Source organism: Echinops telfairi, unplaced genomic scaffold (genome assembly GCF_000313985.2).
Source record: "Echinops telfairi isolate 266 unplaced genomic scaffold, ASM31398v2 ScPeMD7_7;HRSCAF=31, whole genome shotgun sequence".
Classification (NCBI taxonomy): Eukaryota; Metazoa; Chordata; class Mammalia; order Afrosoricida; family Tenrecidae; genus Echinops; species Echinops telfairi.
This window is the reverse complement of record NW_022103904.1, coordinates 6874024-6888089: the sequence shown is the minus strand read 5'-3', so window position 1 is coordinate 6888089 and position 14066 is coordinate 6874024. Positions and strand designations below refer to the sequence as shown.

Below are 14066 nucleotides of genomic sequence, written 5' to 3'. Positions count from 1 at the left end.
CACTTTTGGTGGAACAGTCCCGATTTTTAACAATTTTTCCCACGTCCGGTGGCTTTAAAAAAGTCCTGATTTTTGGAAAGAATGAACAACGAGCTAGGGTACTGTATATGGTTTTCGGTTGCCATGTGGCTATTTCACCAGGATATGAGTTTTATCAATGGTGTCCCACTTTACCAATGTTAAAATCTGGTCACCTTAGCATTGATGCAAAGTATTGGGATCCATTAAGGCTGTGCAATTCATTCCAAATACCCTTTTAACTTTTGTTGTGTTAGTCTGGGTACATTAGAGAAACAAATCCATAGAAACTCATGTATAAGAGAGAGTTTTATATAAAGGTTAAGGGCACATCAAGAAAACAGCCCAACACAGTGCTGCCCAAGCCCACAAGTCCAACATTAACCCATATGGCCAACACCAATCCACAAAGTCCTCCTCCATCTTACCAAAGACACGCAATGACGCCAACTGCAGGAGGAAAGCCAAATCAGTGAATGTGGAAGCATCTCAGTGCTGGCAGGGGTCTCCACACGGCTGCTTCAGCACCCAGGTCTGCATCGGGGTAGGTCCATGTGGCTTCTTCTCAGGGATGTCTCACAGGAAGTGAGATTTGCCAGCTGAAGCAGGGAACTGGCTAAGGCAGCTGCACCTAGTCCGACCATCAGAAAGCAAGATACCGGAGAAAGGCGAGGTTCACTGAGTCATTTATCCCTCCACCCTTCAATTAACACTTGTGTTTATCGACCAGGTTGGCACAATAAACTTTAACTATCTCATTTCTCTATAGTACCTTTACCTCCTGAGATCATGCTGGGGGACATTTTCAGATGGTGGTTGGGGGAAATGTGACCATTACTGTTGCTTTTGCCGCAGCACTAAAGCCTCTAAATAAAAGTGTCCTGCAGATGGCCAGCTTTCTTTAAAAGTCCAGGGGTACTTGTGTTTGATGACAGCTGAGCGCGTCTCATGGAGAAGCTGTTCAAAAACCTCCTGAGAGTAATTATTGATAAAACATTTAACTTGAGTATTACTTCAAGAGGCATATAAAGAGGGATAAAATTATATCCTGATACCTAAGCAAACTTCTGGACCTCAATATAAAAGGTTCTGTGATGTGTTTTTTGTTTTCCCTAACAGCTATATGGAATGGGAAAATAGTCCTTTTTCCTGAATCTCCTCTTCTCCCATAGCCAACAGTTATTGCATCAGTAATAATGCCAAAGGGTAAACAAAAGAAAAAAGAAAAGGGATATCTTGATCTTTTGGTCTACACAGTATCATTGGTAGTGGGTGGTTACATGCTTTGCTAAAATTCTAAGGTCCACAGTTTGAAACCACCAACTTCTATGAGTGAAAACAGATGAGATTTTTCTACCCCTGTAAACAGTTACAATCTCAGAAACCCACAGGGGCCATTACACCCTGTCCTATAGGGTTGCTATGAGTCAGAAATGATGCAATGGGAGTTTTGTTTTGAAATCTCATTGGAAGGAGCCCTGGTGGCATTGTCAGGTAAGCCTTGAACAGCTAACTGAAAGGTCAGAGGTTCAAACCCACTAATCACTCCATGGGAAAAACTTGAGGCAATCTGCCCTGGTAGATTTACAGAATTGGAAACCCTATCTATGGGTCAGATTTGCTTCAACAGTAATGGTTGGGAGGTTTAAGGATCACTGAAGGAGTCCTGGTGGCTATATTGGGTAAATATTGGATCATAAAGATTTATAGCTTCAAAAACCCTATCTCTGTGGGTCGAAATTGACTTGATAGCAGTGTGTTTAGTTTTGGTAAAGATCTTTGGGTCCTACATGTGGCAAACAGTTAATGTGCTCAACTGCAAGCAGTTTGCCACCCAGAGGCACCTCGGAAGAAAGGTTTGGTGATCCACTACCAAAAACGTCATTAGAAACCCTATGGAGCATAGTTGAACTCAAAGACACAAGAGATGTACGTGAGGATCAACTCCACAGCAGCTGATTGATTACTGATATGACAGTCAAGGTTAACAAATATTTTTATTTTCAGGCTCATTGTATCAACTGAAGAACCCTATCACTAATAACAGCTTATTCAGAAGTGATATTTCACAAAGATATGTAGATTAAACAAGAATATCATCATCTTGGTAGAAAAGTTTGGAACGGAATCATCCATGGTCAGGGCATGGATAGGGCAGAGGGTCCTTTGCTGATATACTCAGATCCTTTACTAGTTTTGAATCAGTTATGAGCATTTGGGAGAAGAAACGAAAGATTTAGACACTCTGTTCAGCCTTGCGCGAGGCATTCCTTCTCAGATGGGTTACGTCTGTTATACAGTCACAGGGGAGAGTGACAAGCAAGACTCACATCTTCAAAGCGTTTAAAACACAGAACATACTAACCCAGCAAAAGAAGCAGTGCTGAAATATGCAATCCAGGGAGATAGTGAGTGATGTGAGCTTCCTTGAAGGAGGCTGATAGGAATGCTTAGAGAGACTTCATGATAAAGCCCTCATATAATCGACTCAGTGGCAGAGAATGTGTCGTGCTATCTATTATTAGATAAGAACTTAATAAGGAACAGCCCAAAGAAGAACTTTTGTGTTTTTAAAATCTTGATCTCACTTCTAATTTATATTTGGTAGATCAAGGAAACATCAGATCCATGAGATACACAAAGTTAGTCAATATTAATTTCTCTTCTGCTAGAGAAATATTCAGCATCTCAGACAGTATAGTGGAAAATATTATATTTGATTAACCAGATAGTCAAAAAGTGAAGGAAAAAAAACATTCACCAAGGGAAGAAAGCTGTGGACATACCCTCTATTCCAAAATAATTAACCCACTACGTTTCCAGGAATATTTCTGGGCCAAGCTCTGTCTCAAACCTGCCAGAAGGCAGGCCTTGACAGAAATTGAACTTGAGCATATGGTATCTTAGTAGTGTGTTCAGTTTCAGAAATGTGTAAGATAATAGGCCTTGATAATTAAAACAGCACATTTGTTTATAAGCATAACTTGATCTGGGGCATATTGTTAGAAATTTTAGCAAGCAACAGTGTTTCTTTCAAGACTAATTAACTATCAGAACATGAAATATATTCTGAATTATTCCCTCACCCCAATTAGTAGAATGAATGTTTTCTTTGGGGTGACCCAAAGACACAAAGCTTTCAAGATGATGATGGATCATTTTGAGTCGTGTAGTTGGAAATGGAGAGCTACACCATGGTCATCCTGGAGACATAATCTTTGCCTCAATGGTGTTTCTACTATGTCTGAAGACTAAATCTTGTTGTTGTTCATCTGAATATCTTAGAGGTATTTTCTTACTTTGTATTAACAATTTTGATTTACCAGTGTTTTTAAAATAAAGTATCACATGACTCTGTCATGAATGTGAGAAGTAATTAATTAATAGCCAATCCTGTATATACTCATGTATAAGCTGAGTTTTCCAGCACATTTTTCATGCAGTATGTGTGGTAAAATTAGGCACCTCGGCTGATATTTGGGTCGGCTTATACTCAAGTATAAGCATTTTTATTATTGCATCAGTAATAGTGTCACAAGATCCAAAAAGATTGATCAATCTTTTAAAAAAATCCTTCTAAACATAGGGATACTAGGATATTTAGTGTTAACTCTGAAACCAAATAATTTGTATTTCAAGATACCTAGCTGGGTCAGACATTTCTATTTAGTAGGAGAAATGGTGTATAGATTACAAAAAGTATATGCTTTTGCTTAGTCTCTTTCATCCAACCTTTTATAAGCTTCCATGGTGTGTGTGTGTGTGTGTGTGTGTGTGTGTTTCATTCAGATGCTGGCCTTGATAGGGATGTCTTCAAGTAGATAGCCACGAATCAGCCATTGGGAGGAAAGCACTGAAGAAGGCGTCTAATTACCCTTGTCTGACAAATGTTTAACTAGGAGATGTTCAAAATAAGATGTCCACACAAATAAAAGCAGGGAGGACAATGTTTTAAAAATTAGTAGGCTTTCGTCTAAAAAGTCCCATAAGGTCTTTAAGAAGATGAATTTTCTATTCATTTGGAATCCTTGATTCTAGAAACATTGGGTGTACAGCCTGGAGAAATAGCTTAGTTCATTCTAATAAAAAATAAAATGGCGTCTAAAACAGTTTGAAAAATGAACATCTGTAATTTAACTTTCAATTGCCACTTGGTATGTGATAACATTATTTTAAAATAGTTGGCGCTAACAGCTCTGAGTTGAGGTCATATCGGGATACTGGTCGGTGTCTCATCTGCTTTCTTGTCTGTACCTGGGCTTGGTGATGAACTAATCCAGAGGCATTGTATCCTGAAACAAATGTGCACATTACTTCCCATCTTCTGGACAGAGCGATGTTTTACTTTATTTTGAAAATACTAATAAATGGAAATAGTTAATACAAAGCATGATCCATTACTTTGCAAGGGTAGCTCAGATTACAAGGAATTACTTTCCCACTCCCTCTCTTTTGTAATTAATTACACATGATTTAATACCTGGGTTGCACGTGAAATTCATTTAAAAACCTGTCGCATTTTCAGTTGGCTTGAAATAAGGCAATGATGGAAGAACCAGTCTTCGGCCCCCAAGACAGACACTGACTGACACCCGAAAGTGGATGGAAATTGATTTTCTGCCACATACCAGGAAATCACCAGAGAAATACAACATAAAGCAAATATTTACTCCCCCAAGGTAGCAGGGCGTCTAGTTTTACAGTGGACATCAACAAAGTGCCTGGTTTGTTACCGATGAACACAGGGTTCAGGAGCTCAAAATTAAGTTACTCTGTTGAAAAACCAATCACAGAGACTGTCACTCCACTTGCTGGTTTGACTTCCCAACAAAGGTTTCAATGAAGGCTCTGCAAGTACAGAAGGTTAAGAGATCTGTTCTCTGTCAGGTCTGTGTGGGTGGGAGAGACAAGTGATTCGGTTATTAGCATGATTTGAATGAGGAAGGTGTTTTTTTCTAGGAAAATATTAAATCATTGTACACACACAAATCTACAATTAAACAATTATCTTTAAAAGTGATATGAGAAGAAATGGTGCATTTGAAAGGCACTTAATTCATTCATACAAGAACCGGTCTGCAATTGCCTGGCAGGAAATCTACTGCTGTTCAATGTTTTCTTTGCAGTGCCACCAGAACTGGGGAGAAGGATCCCGAAAAAGCATCGTCATTGCCAGTAAAGCGTATTCAGACTGTGGTTTTGAGGAAGCGAGCCTTTTTCTTGTCACTTGGCTTCATGTTGGGTCACCACTCCAGCCTTGAGCAGTTCCCCGATGGTGTGGTCATCGTACTGCAGGGCCTCCTTCAGGATGTGCACGGTGTGCTGCCCGAGCAGAGGAGGCGGCCTGACGGCCGACATCTTGAACTTGCTGTATCTCACAGCTGGGCCTGTCAAAGGAGGAGGAATGCAGGAAGCCTGTTAATGACTAGCCTTCGGAAATCAATTACCCCAGCAGCCTGGGGTGTTCTCAAGGAACGCCAAGAATATCCTTGCCAGTTACACCCTTGTAGAAGCACCATCATTTTGAGGAGAGAAGTCTTTTCACAGGCAGCTGTTTTTGACTCATGTTTACCCAACTAAGAAGTGGTCATCAGACAGATCTCACCATAATCCAGGGAGCCCTGGTGTTTTGGTTGAGCATTGATTGCCAGTTCAAAACCACCAGCAGCTCCATACAAGCCATGTCTTTGTTGATGGGAGCACTCAGTCCTCCGAGAAACATCAAAGTGCACTTTTTTATACCATACACCGTGTGCAACTTCCAACTGGTGTCCAAAGCTTCCTTCTCTGAATCTCAGCACAATTCATTTTGCATTTCTCACATTAACTTTCTAAAGGCTCTAATATATGATTTCACCCCCAAAGGTTGGCCTTTTTCTTTTTCAGGTATGTTAAAAAGCACACACATAAGCCCACTTGGGAGTCCAGACTCAGTCTGTTCTAAGAATGCTGGCATTTTAGAGATGATTCTTTCTCATTGCTTCTCTCTTCCAATTTTACATTGATGACAACCTTTAACAACCTATTATCTAACTGTGTTGCGTGTTAATGGTGTATGTATGGCAGTAACAATGCTGAGAGGCTTAAGGGCATGAGTCAACGAAGTCAGGCTACGATTCTCAGTGGTCCGGCAGTTATCTAATGATGTGATTTGGCAGTTAAATAACCATGTAGCCATTCCCCTTTTTGTGATCCAGGGTGGTTATTCTTCATGTTTGCACAATGCCTAATTTTTTTATAATGACCTGGTCTTTGGAAACTAACCATATTGATACGTGGGAGAAGGTATGTAAGTAAAAACAATTTTATTCTAAAAATTGACTTACAATAAATGACTCCATGGAAAGAGTACAAGCCTTCTGAGATTTATGTCATGTGACTTTCCCGAAGGAGCAGTCCCTTCAATATGCCAGGGGGCTGTTCTCGCTCCTTGCTCTCCAGCTCTTAGTCATTGTCAGAATATTTACTATTTCCCAAGATACTATGATGTGCCAAGGTTCCTGGTTGGCACCGTGTGTACTCTACTAGCCGAAATGCTGGTGGCTCAACTCTGTCCAGTAGACCGAAGGAAGAAATGTCTTGTCGTCTGCTTCAGTGAACAGTGCAGCCAAGAACACACTCTTGAGCAGTTCTATTCTGTAACGCATGAGGTCACCACAAGTTGATTGGAATCAACTCAGGGACAGGTTTTTGTTTTTTTGATTAATAATGTGTCAACCACGGTGTCAAGGACTCTATGTTTATCGTTTCATATAATCCTTGCAATTCTGTGTGTTGATTGCTGGTTTTTAGTTGGTATTGATTTTGCTCCTGACTAATGATAACCCCAAGCTCAATGAAACAGTCCTACATCATCACCATGATGAATTGAAAATAGAGTTTCATCCATCGGGTATTCATTGACTGATTTTTAGAACTACATTACCAGGCCTTTCTTTTTAGTTGGTTTTATTCTGGGAGCTTCACTGAAACCTGTTCTATAACATACAAACCTTACTGAGAGACATCAGCCAGTAAGGAAACCTGGGCCTTTCAAATGGAAGGCACAAATGCTATAAGTAAACAATCATTGCCCCAATTTTGTAGGTACACTGATGTTAGCCTTTATTTCCAGATTAAGACATTGAAGTTGAAAGAGGTTTAAAATGAAAGGATCAGAGTTAGTGTTAAACTTAGGGTATTAATACAACCTTCCCAGTGACACATAACTATGCATGATAGAGTTAGGACAATCCCAGGTTCACTGAGTTCAAGATTTTTAATTTCTGTGCAATGATCACATGGGGGCTTCTATAGGTCCAGCCATACTAAAGGATGGTTTCTCTTATATCATTCTCAAAATATACCATTCTTTTTGGTAACCTTCAGTTTACTCTGAAGTCTTCCACTACCTTAGAAAAGAGAATATTTAATCCTGACCATTAAAAGATCTTATAGAATCAAGATTGGTAGAGAGTTGTTGTTCGGTGCTGCTAAGTTTGTTCTGACTCACTGCGACCCTGTGTATAACTGAAGGAACCACGGTCCAGCCTCACAGTGGTTCTTATGTTTGAGTTCACTGTTGCAGAATAGTGTTACTTGCTCATGTTTTAGACTTGTTAGAATAAAGACATAGATATAAATATAAAATTTGTGATTGCTTATTTTGAAGAAGGACAAGTAAAGTGATAAGTAGATTTCAGAGAAAGCTCTTTCCATGAATCATTTGAAATCTCTGTTCTTGCAAACCTTACCCAATGATAAGGGCAAACAAGTAGAAGGGGGTAGAGTCTTTATACACAGTATTTTTCAAGAATCTTTATACACAGTATTTTTACACAGTAGAGTCTTTATACACAGTATTTTTCAAGAACACAAAATGCATGAGATAATTAGTTACATCTAAGATCCAGAGACTGAATAATTAGATCTGCCATACAAAGGTGACTTAACTGAACAGATAACTCTTGTGTCCTTAAATTATCATTTGGCAAAGTAACATGATGTTCTCATGTGCTTTCAAACACTTGCAAGTTGTGTGACCTTAATAATTCCTAAGATCTCTGAGCCTCAGTCTACACATTTCACAAAAATGAGATTTGCATGAGCACCAAGTAATGTGAATGAATATTCAATGTCAACAATTAGTAAAGGGATTCGTTTGAAAATAACAATAAATGTAACTTGAAAAACAATATTAACCAATGCATGGGTATCTTTGTTTATTTTTAAGGGGATGGTGACATTTCACTGGTAGGAATGTAAAATGATGCAATCTTCCTTGAAAAAAAATTTCTACTTAGTCAAGAACATTAAAAATGTTCCTATACTTTAATGAAAAAGATTACACTTTGGAAATAATAAGAAAAAAATTTTATTTAAGCAAGGGCATATAGAGATTTCAAAATCTACTTAATGCTCTTAACAGTTCCCTCCCTACCACAGGGCTCCCGACCCTACAGTCTATGGGAATTCGTTGTGTGGGATGCTGTATTTTGTTTGATTGGCGTTTTCTGTCTGCTCTACAAATAAGGACGATTCTTTAGCTCCTTCTTTCCTCATGCCCTGCCTCCCGTGCATCTTCCCCCAGCCTTTCCCCAGTAGATAACAACTCGATAGAGTTGCCAGATTGAATACAATTTGAAAATATACCCAGAACTTGGGCACTGGCTAAATAAATGAAAGTGATTTACATGGTGAGTACCAATAACTAGTCAATTCCACAGACCAATTTGTGTATGAAGCTTGAGGTTGAAATGTAAACTTTCACCTAAGCATAGTAACATTAAAAAAGAATTAAGGAGTATGACATCAAGAGTGAAAAAATAAGTGTGAGAATGAAGCTTAGCATTTTCATAAAAGAAACAAGATTTCCAAAAGATTGCTACAAAAAAGATACAATAATAGAGGATATGTGTGCAGACAGCATCAACTGAGAATCTAACACAATAAGTGAAAAAAAGAAATAAAAAGGGGATTTACACCTAAAACATCAAGGATAATAAAGTGTAAAAAGGTTCTTAGGAAGAGAGAAAGAGCAAACAAGTAGAGGGACAAAGAATGGGAAGGTGGAAACAAGCCCATCTATAAAGGTATGAAATCAGACAAAATAAATGAGCAAATGTTACATGGTATAAGGAAGAAAAAGAATTAGAAACTCTAAAATACTGCAACATTTGCATAAGTAATTCAAGATCCACATATGAAGCAAATTATAATGTGGCAAGATATTAAGTAATTGATGGAATATAATCAAAGAAAATCTATTTGATCTTGCTGCCAAGAACATTCTTTTGAATAGCACATATTATCTTGCATTACCCTCTACAACAACAATACTAAAGTTATCTATTTAGATGTATATATCCCCTATTGGGGAAATAAATGTCAATTATGATTGTTAATGAGTCCTCAATGGTGGAAAATAGGGAAAAAGAGAAAGCCATTGCTTAATACACATTGTTTGTGTGTGTGTGTGTGTGTGTGTGTGTAAACAATCATGAAAAAAACAGTGGTAATGGTTGCATGGTATAACTTTACTTAATGTTAGTGTATAATACATGTAAAATTGTTGAACTGAAAAAAATGTTTGTAAAAATAAGGTATTATTTTTGGACAAGCTAAAATTGACTATAACCACTCATCTGCATAGTTGAGATACTTTGGGGGCTGGCTACGATGATTAAGAACATCCTTTTTATATTTTGAATACCATCAGAGTCTCAGACTAAGGCAGACTAGGAAGAAAAGCCTTCTGATCTATGTCAGAAAGATAGTCATTAAATAGTCTTTGGTCACAACAGAATATAGTCTGATAATCGTGCTGAAAGTTGTGAGTGCTAGGTTGGAAGGTATCCAATAGGTCAGAAGGTCGCATTAATGTACACAACTTACCGAATACTGTGAAGATGCTGTCGAACTGTGAATGTTTCACTCTGTTGTACAAGGGTTCCCATGAGTTAGAGCTATCTGATGCCCATGAACAACAATAGCATTTCTAAGGGGAGATGCTAGAGAGCCTTTAGTTGTGCAAGCAAAGATTTTGCACAACAGTTTTGGCATGGATATAAAACTCTAGAGCTATTTCACTAGCTAAATATCACCATTTCAAAACAATATTTTCAAGGTAACAATATTTATATGAATGTCCCCAATGTTGTTTATTAATAAGCTACATGTGTAGCCTTTTCACTACTACCTAATCTCTAGTTCAAAATCTATTATATTGAGTGTTTGGTGTCCAAGCAAGAACATTTAATGAGTAAGAACCTTTAAAGCTCATTATTTTGTAGATAAATAAGTTTTTTTAAAAGAGATTCCATTCCTGAATATAATATTTAAAACTTGAACCAAAATTATCCCACAAAGCCATCATTAAACAACAACTTAGCTCAGTTAATAAAGAATGTTTGTCTTGGGCATTGTGTTCTTGTAACTAATTATCTATATGAGTTCAAAGTGAAAACAATTAATCTAAAACACAGATGAGAACATTACGATGCAAGAGTCTCAATTAATGCTGCTATAAAAATAGGGTTAGGGATAGTGAAATTTGTGACACATTATGAAATATTTGACCAGTGTCAACCTGAGCTATGCATAAATTGTGAACAAATGTGTGTTTCATTTTGCATATTATCACCAAAAATATATATATATTTAAATTGTGTGCATTATGCATAAAATGTTTTGACTGCTGTGATTTACATTGCTTCCAGAGCTATCATTGGTATAAATGGAACGTTTTCCGGCAATCTCATAATGGTGTTTGGGGGTAGAACCGGTTCTTCAGGGGGTCCTTCCCACTCATCCAGTAGATTCTGATGCAGAGTGCTGCTGTAAGACAGAGTAAACTGTGCCTTTTGGATTTCTAAGACTGGACATCTTTAATGGGGCATATACGGTCTCATCTTTCCCCTCGGAAGCTAGCAGGCTTGAACCATCAACTTTGTGGTGAGTTGCTCACCATGTATGAGATTTGAACAAACAAATGTCCATTGACTTGAGGGTAGAGATTAGGGACGTTTTCATTTTGAAAGAACAGGGGACCTTGAACCCCTCAGAAGAAGCTGAAAACAAGCCAGTCGTCCAATCCTGAGCCATAGCCATGTAGGAATAAAGTAAGATAGGGATACTTACCTCTGCCTTAATAAAGACAAACTAGAAACCCTGAAACCATGGGCACTACTATAATTTCTAGCCCGTAGATGGTATCAAATCTTAAATTCGAAGTGGTTTTCTTATGAAGAGCCTGCCTAGCCTAGTGATTGATGCCAAAGCGCTGGGTTTCTGTGTAACTCTCACGCTGAAGGGACTGAGGTAACACGCATGTAAATGCTACTTCCCTGATCAAAAAGATCGAGTGTGAACTGCTTACCTGTGTCCAGTCAGGTCTTTTTTTTTTTAAAGCATTTTATTGGGGGCTTATACAACTCATCACAATCCAAACATACATCTATTGTGTCAAGTAATTTGTGCATTTGTTGCCCTCACCATTCTCAAAACATTTGCTTTCTACTTGAGCCCTTGGTATCAGCTCCTCATTTTCCCCCTCCCTCCCCCACCCTCCTTCCCTCATGAACCCTTGATCACTTATAAATTATTATTATTTGTTCATGTCTTACACTGTCCAATGTCTCCCTTCACCCATTTTTCTGTTGTCCGTCCCCCAGGGAGAGGGTTATATGCAGATCTTTGTGATAGGTTCCCTCTTTCTATCCCACCTTCCCCTTCCCCTCCTGGTATCTCTACTCATAAATATTGGTCCTGAGGGGTTCATCTGTCCTGAATTCCCTGTGTTTCCAATTCTTATCTGTACCAGTGTACATCCTCTGGTCTAGCCGGATTTGTAAGGTAGAATTGGGATCATGATAGTGGGGGGGAGGTGTGGAGGAAGCATTTAGGAACTAGAGGAAAGTTGTATGTTTCATCGTTACTACACTGCACTGTGACTGGCTTATCTCCTCCCCACGACTCTTCTGTAAGGGGATGTCCAGTTGCCTACAGATGGACTTTGGGTCCTCATTCCATACTCCCCCTCATTCACAATGATATGATATTTTGTTCTTCAATGCCTAATACCTGATTCAATAGACACCTCGTGATCACACAGGCTGGTGTGCTTTTCCATGTGGGCATCTTATCTATTGGATTATACAAAAATATCAATGCCTTTTTGCTTCAAATTATGCATATGTCCACGGTATTACCTCATAGAGCCTAGGAGTTCGAGAACTAGAATATGTTAAGCTGCAAAGGTATATGCTATCATTTCAGACTACCCTTTACTGCATGCTTACTGTAGACCAGGGGGAGCTCTGGTGAGGTAGTGCTTAAGGGTTGGACCACTAACTGCAAGCTAAACAGTTTGAAACCCCCAGCTATTCTGTGGAAGAAAGGTGGGGTTTTCTACTACCATAAAGAGTGACAGGGTCAGAAACCCACAGGGTGCAGTTCCACCTTCTCCCAAAGGGTCTTATTAGTTGCTATCAACTTGATGGCAATGTTTGTTTTTTTCATTGTTTGTTTGTTTGTTTGTACTGTAGCCCAGGCAATAGAGTCAATTCTGACTCATGGTGACTATAGTACAGAAGAGAACTGCCCCTGTGGCTATCTGAGACTGTAATTCCTCACAGGAGAAGAAAGCCTCATCTTTCTCCCAAGGAGTGACTCACTCCCTTGTGGTTAGCAGTCTCATGCATAACTCACTGTACTACCAGGCCCTCAGGTAGTTTATATTTGTCATTGCTTTGTTCCTTACAGTAACCTTAGGAAGTTTTTATATTTAATCATACAAGAAGAAATACATGTACAGCTCAGAGATATGCCAGCTAGGCTAAGAAACTTTGTGATTAAGAGCATAAAATGGATGTAAATATAGATCAGGAGGCTTTATAGACAAGGTTCTTGAGAAGTATTTAGAACAAGGTGATTAAAAATATGGATTCTAAAATCGGAATATGAAGGTTCAATTCAAGTTCTGTCACTTATTTATTATCATTTACTGAATTACATTCATTTACTGAATGTAATTTACTGAACCACTTTGGTTCAATATGCTTATAATTATTGTTCTTGTTAAGTGCCATTAAGTCAGTTCTGACCCAGAGCAATCCTATGTACCCCAGAAGGAAACACTGCCCGGTCCTACATCATCCTTGCAATTGTACCTGTGCCTGAGCCCATTGTTGCAGCCACGGTATCAATCGATCTCACTGAGGGCCTTCCTCTTCTTCACGTCCCCTCCTCTCTACCAAGCAGGATGTCCTTCTCCAAGGACTGGTCTCTCCTGAGAACATGTCCAAAGTATAGAAGACAAAGTTTGGCCATCTTGCCTTTAAGGTGCACTCTAGCCATACTTCTTCCAAGACAGATTGGTTTGTCCTTTTAGCAGTCCATGGTACTTTCAACATTCTACACCAGCACCATAATTCAAATGCATTGATTCTTCTTTGGTCTTCCTTATTTAATGTCCAACTTTCACATGCCTATGAGGCAACAGAAATTACCAAGGCTTGGGTGTACTATAGCCCTCTAAGGAACATCTTTGCTTTTCAGCAGATTTACCCAATGCAATATGTCATTTGATCGCTTGAGTGTTGTTTCCATGAACATGGATTGCGAATCCAAGCAAGATACGATCCTCAACAACTTCAACCTTTTCTCCACTGATCATGATATTACCCACTGGCCCAGCTGAGGGGACTTCCATCTACTTTACACGGAGTCATAATAAACACTGGAAGCTGGAATCCTTGATCTTCATCCGCCAGTGCTCAAGCCCTCTTCCCGTTCAGCAAGCAAGATGTGTCATGTGCATGTCGCAGGTTGTGAATAACCCTTCCTTATATGTTAGTGCCACATTCTTCTTCATGTAAGAATGTTAATAGTATTTTCCATATAAAGCTGCAAGGAATTGTTTAAAAATTGGCTCTTATAAATGATGTAGAAATGTATCAAACACACACACATGCACATAAAACAAACACAAACTCACTGCCATCGAGTTGATGCTGACACATAGTGACCATAGAGGACAAGCTAGCGCAATACCCATGGTTCTCTGATAC

At 38.9% G+C, this 14066-nt stretch overlaps 1 protein-coding gene across 1 annotated transcript in view; it reads right to left on the bottom strand.

Annotated features, from left to right (window-relative positions):
- Positions 1 to 1996: 1996 nt before the first annotated feature.
- The window catches only part of SUGCT (succinyl-CoA:glutarate-CoA transferase), a 917561-nt gene continuing 905491 nt past the window's right edge, over positions 1997 to 14066 (bottom strand). The window contains exon 13 of the mRNA XM_004708161.2: positions 1997 to 5405. Within this exon, the coding sequence (XP_004708218.1) occupies positions 5242 to 5405 (164 nt within the window). The 3' untranslated portion in view covers positions 1997 to 5241. The remainder of the gene's footprint in view (positions 5406 to 14066) is intronic.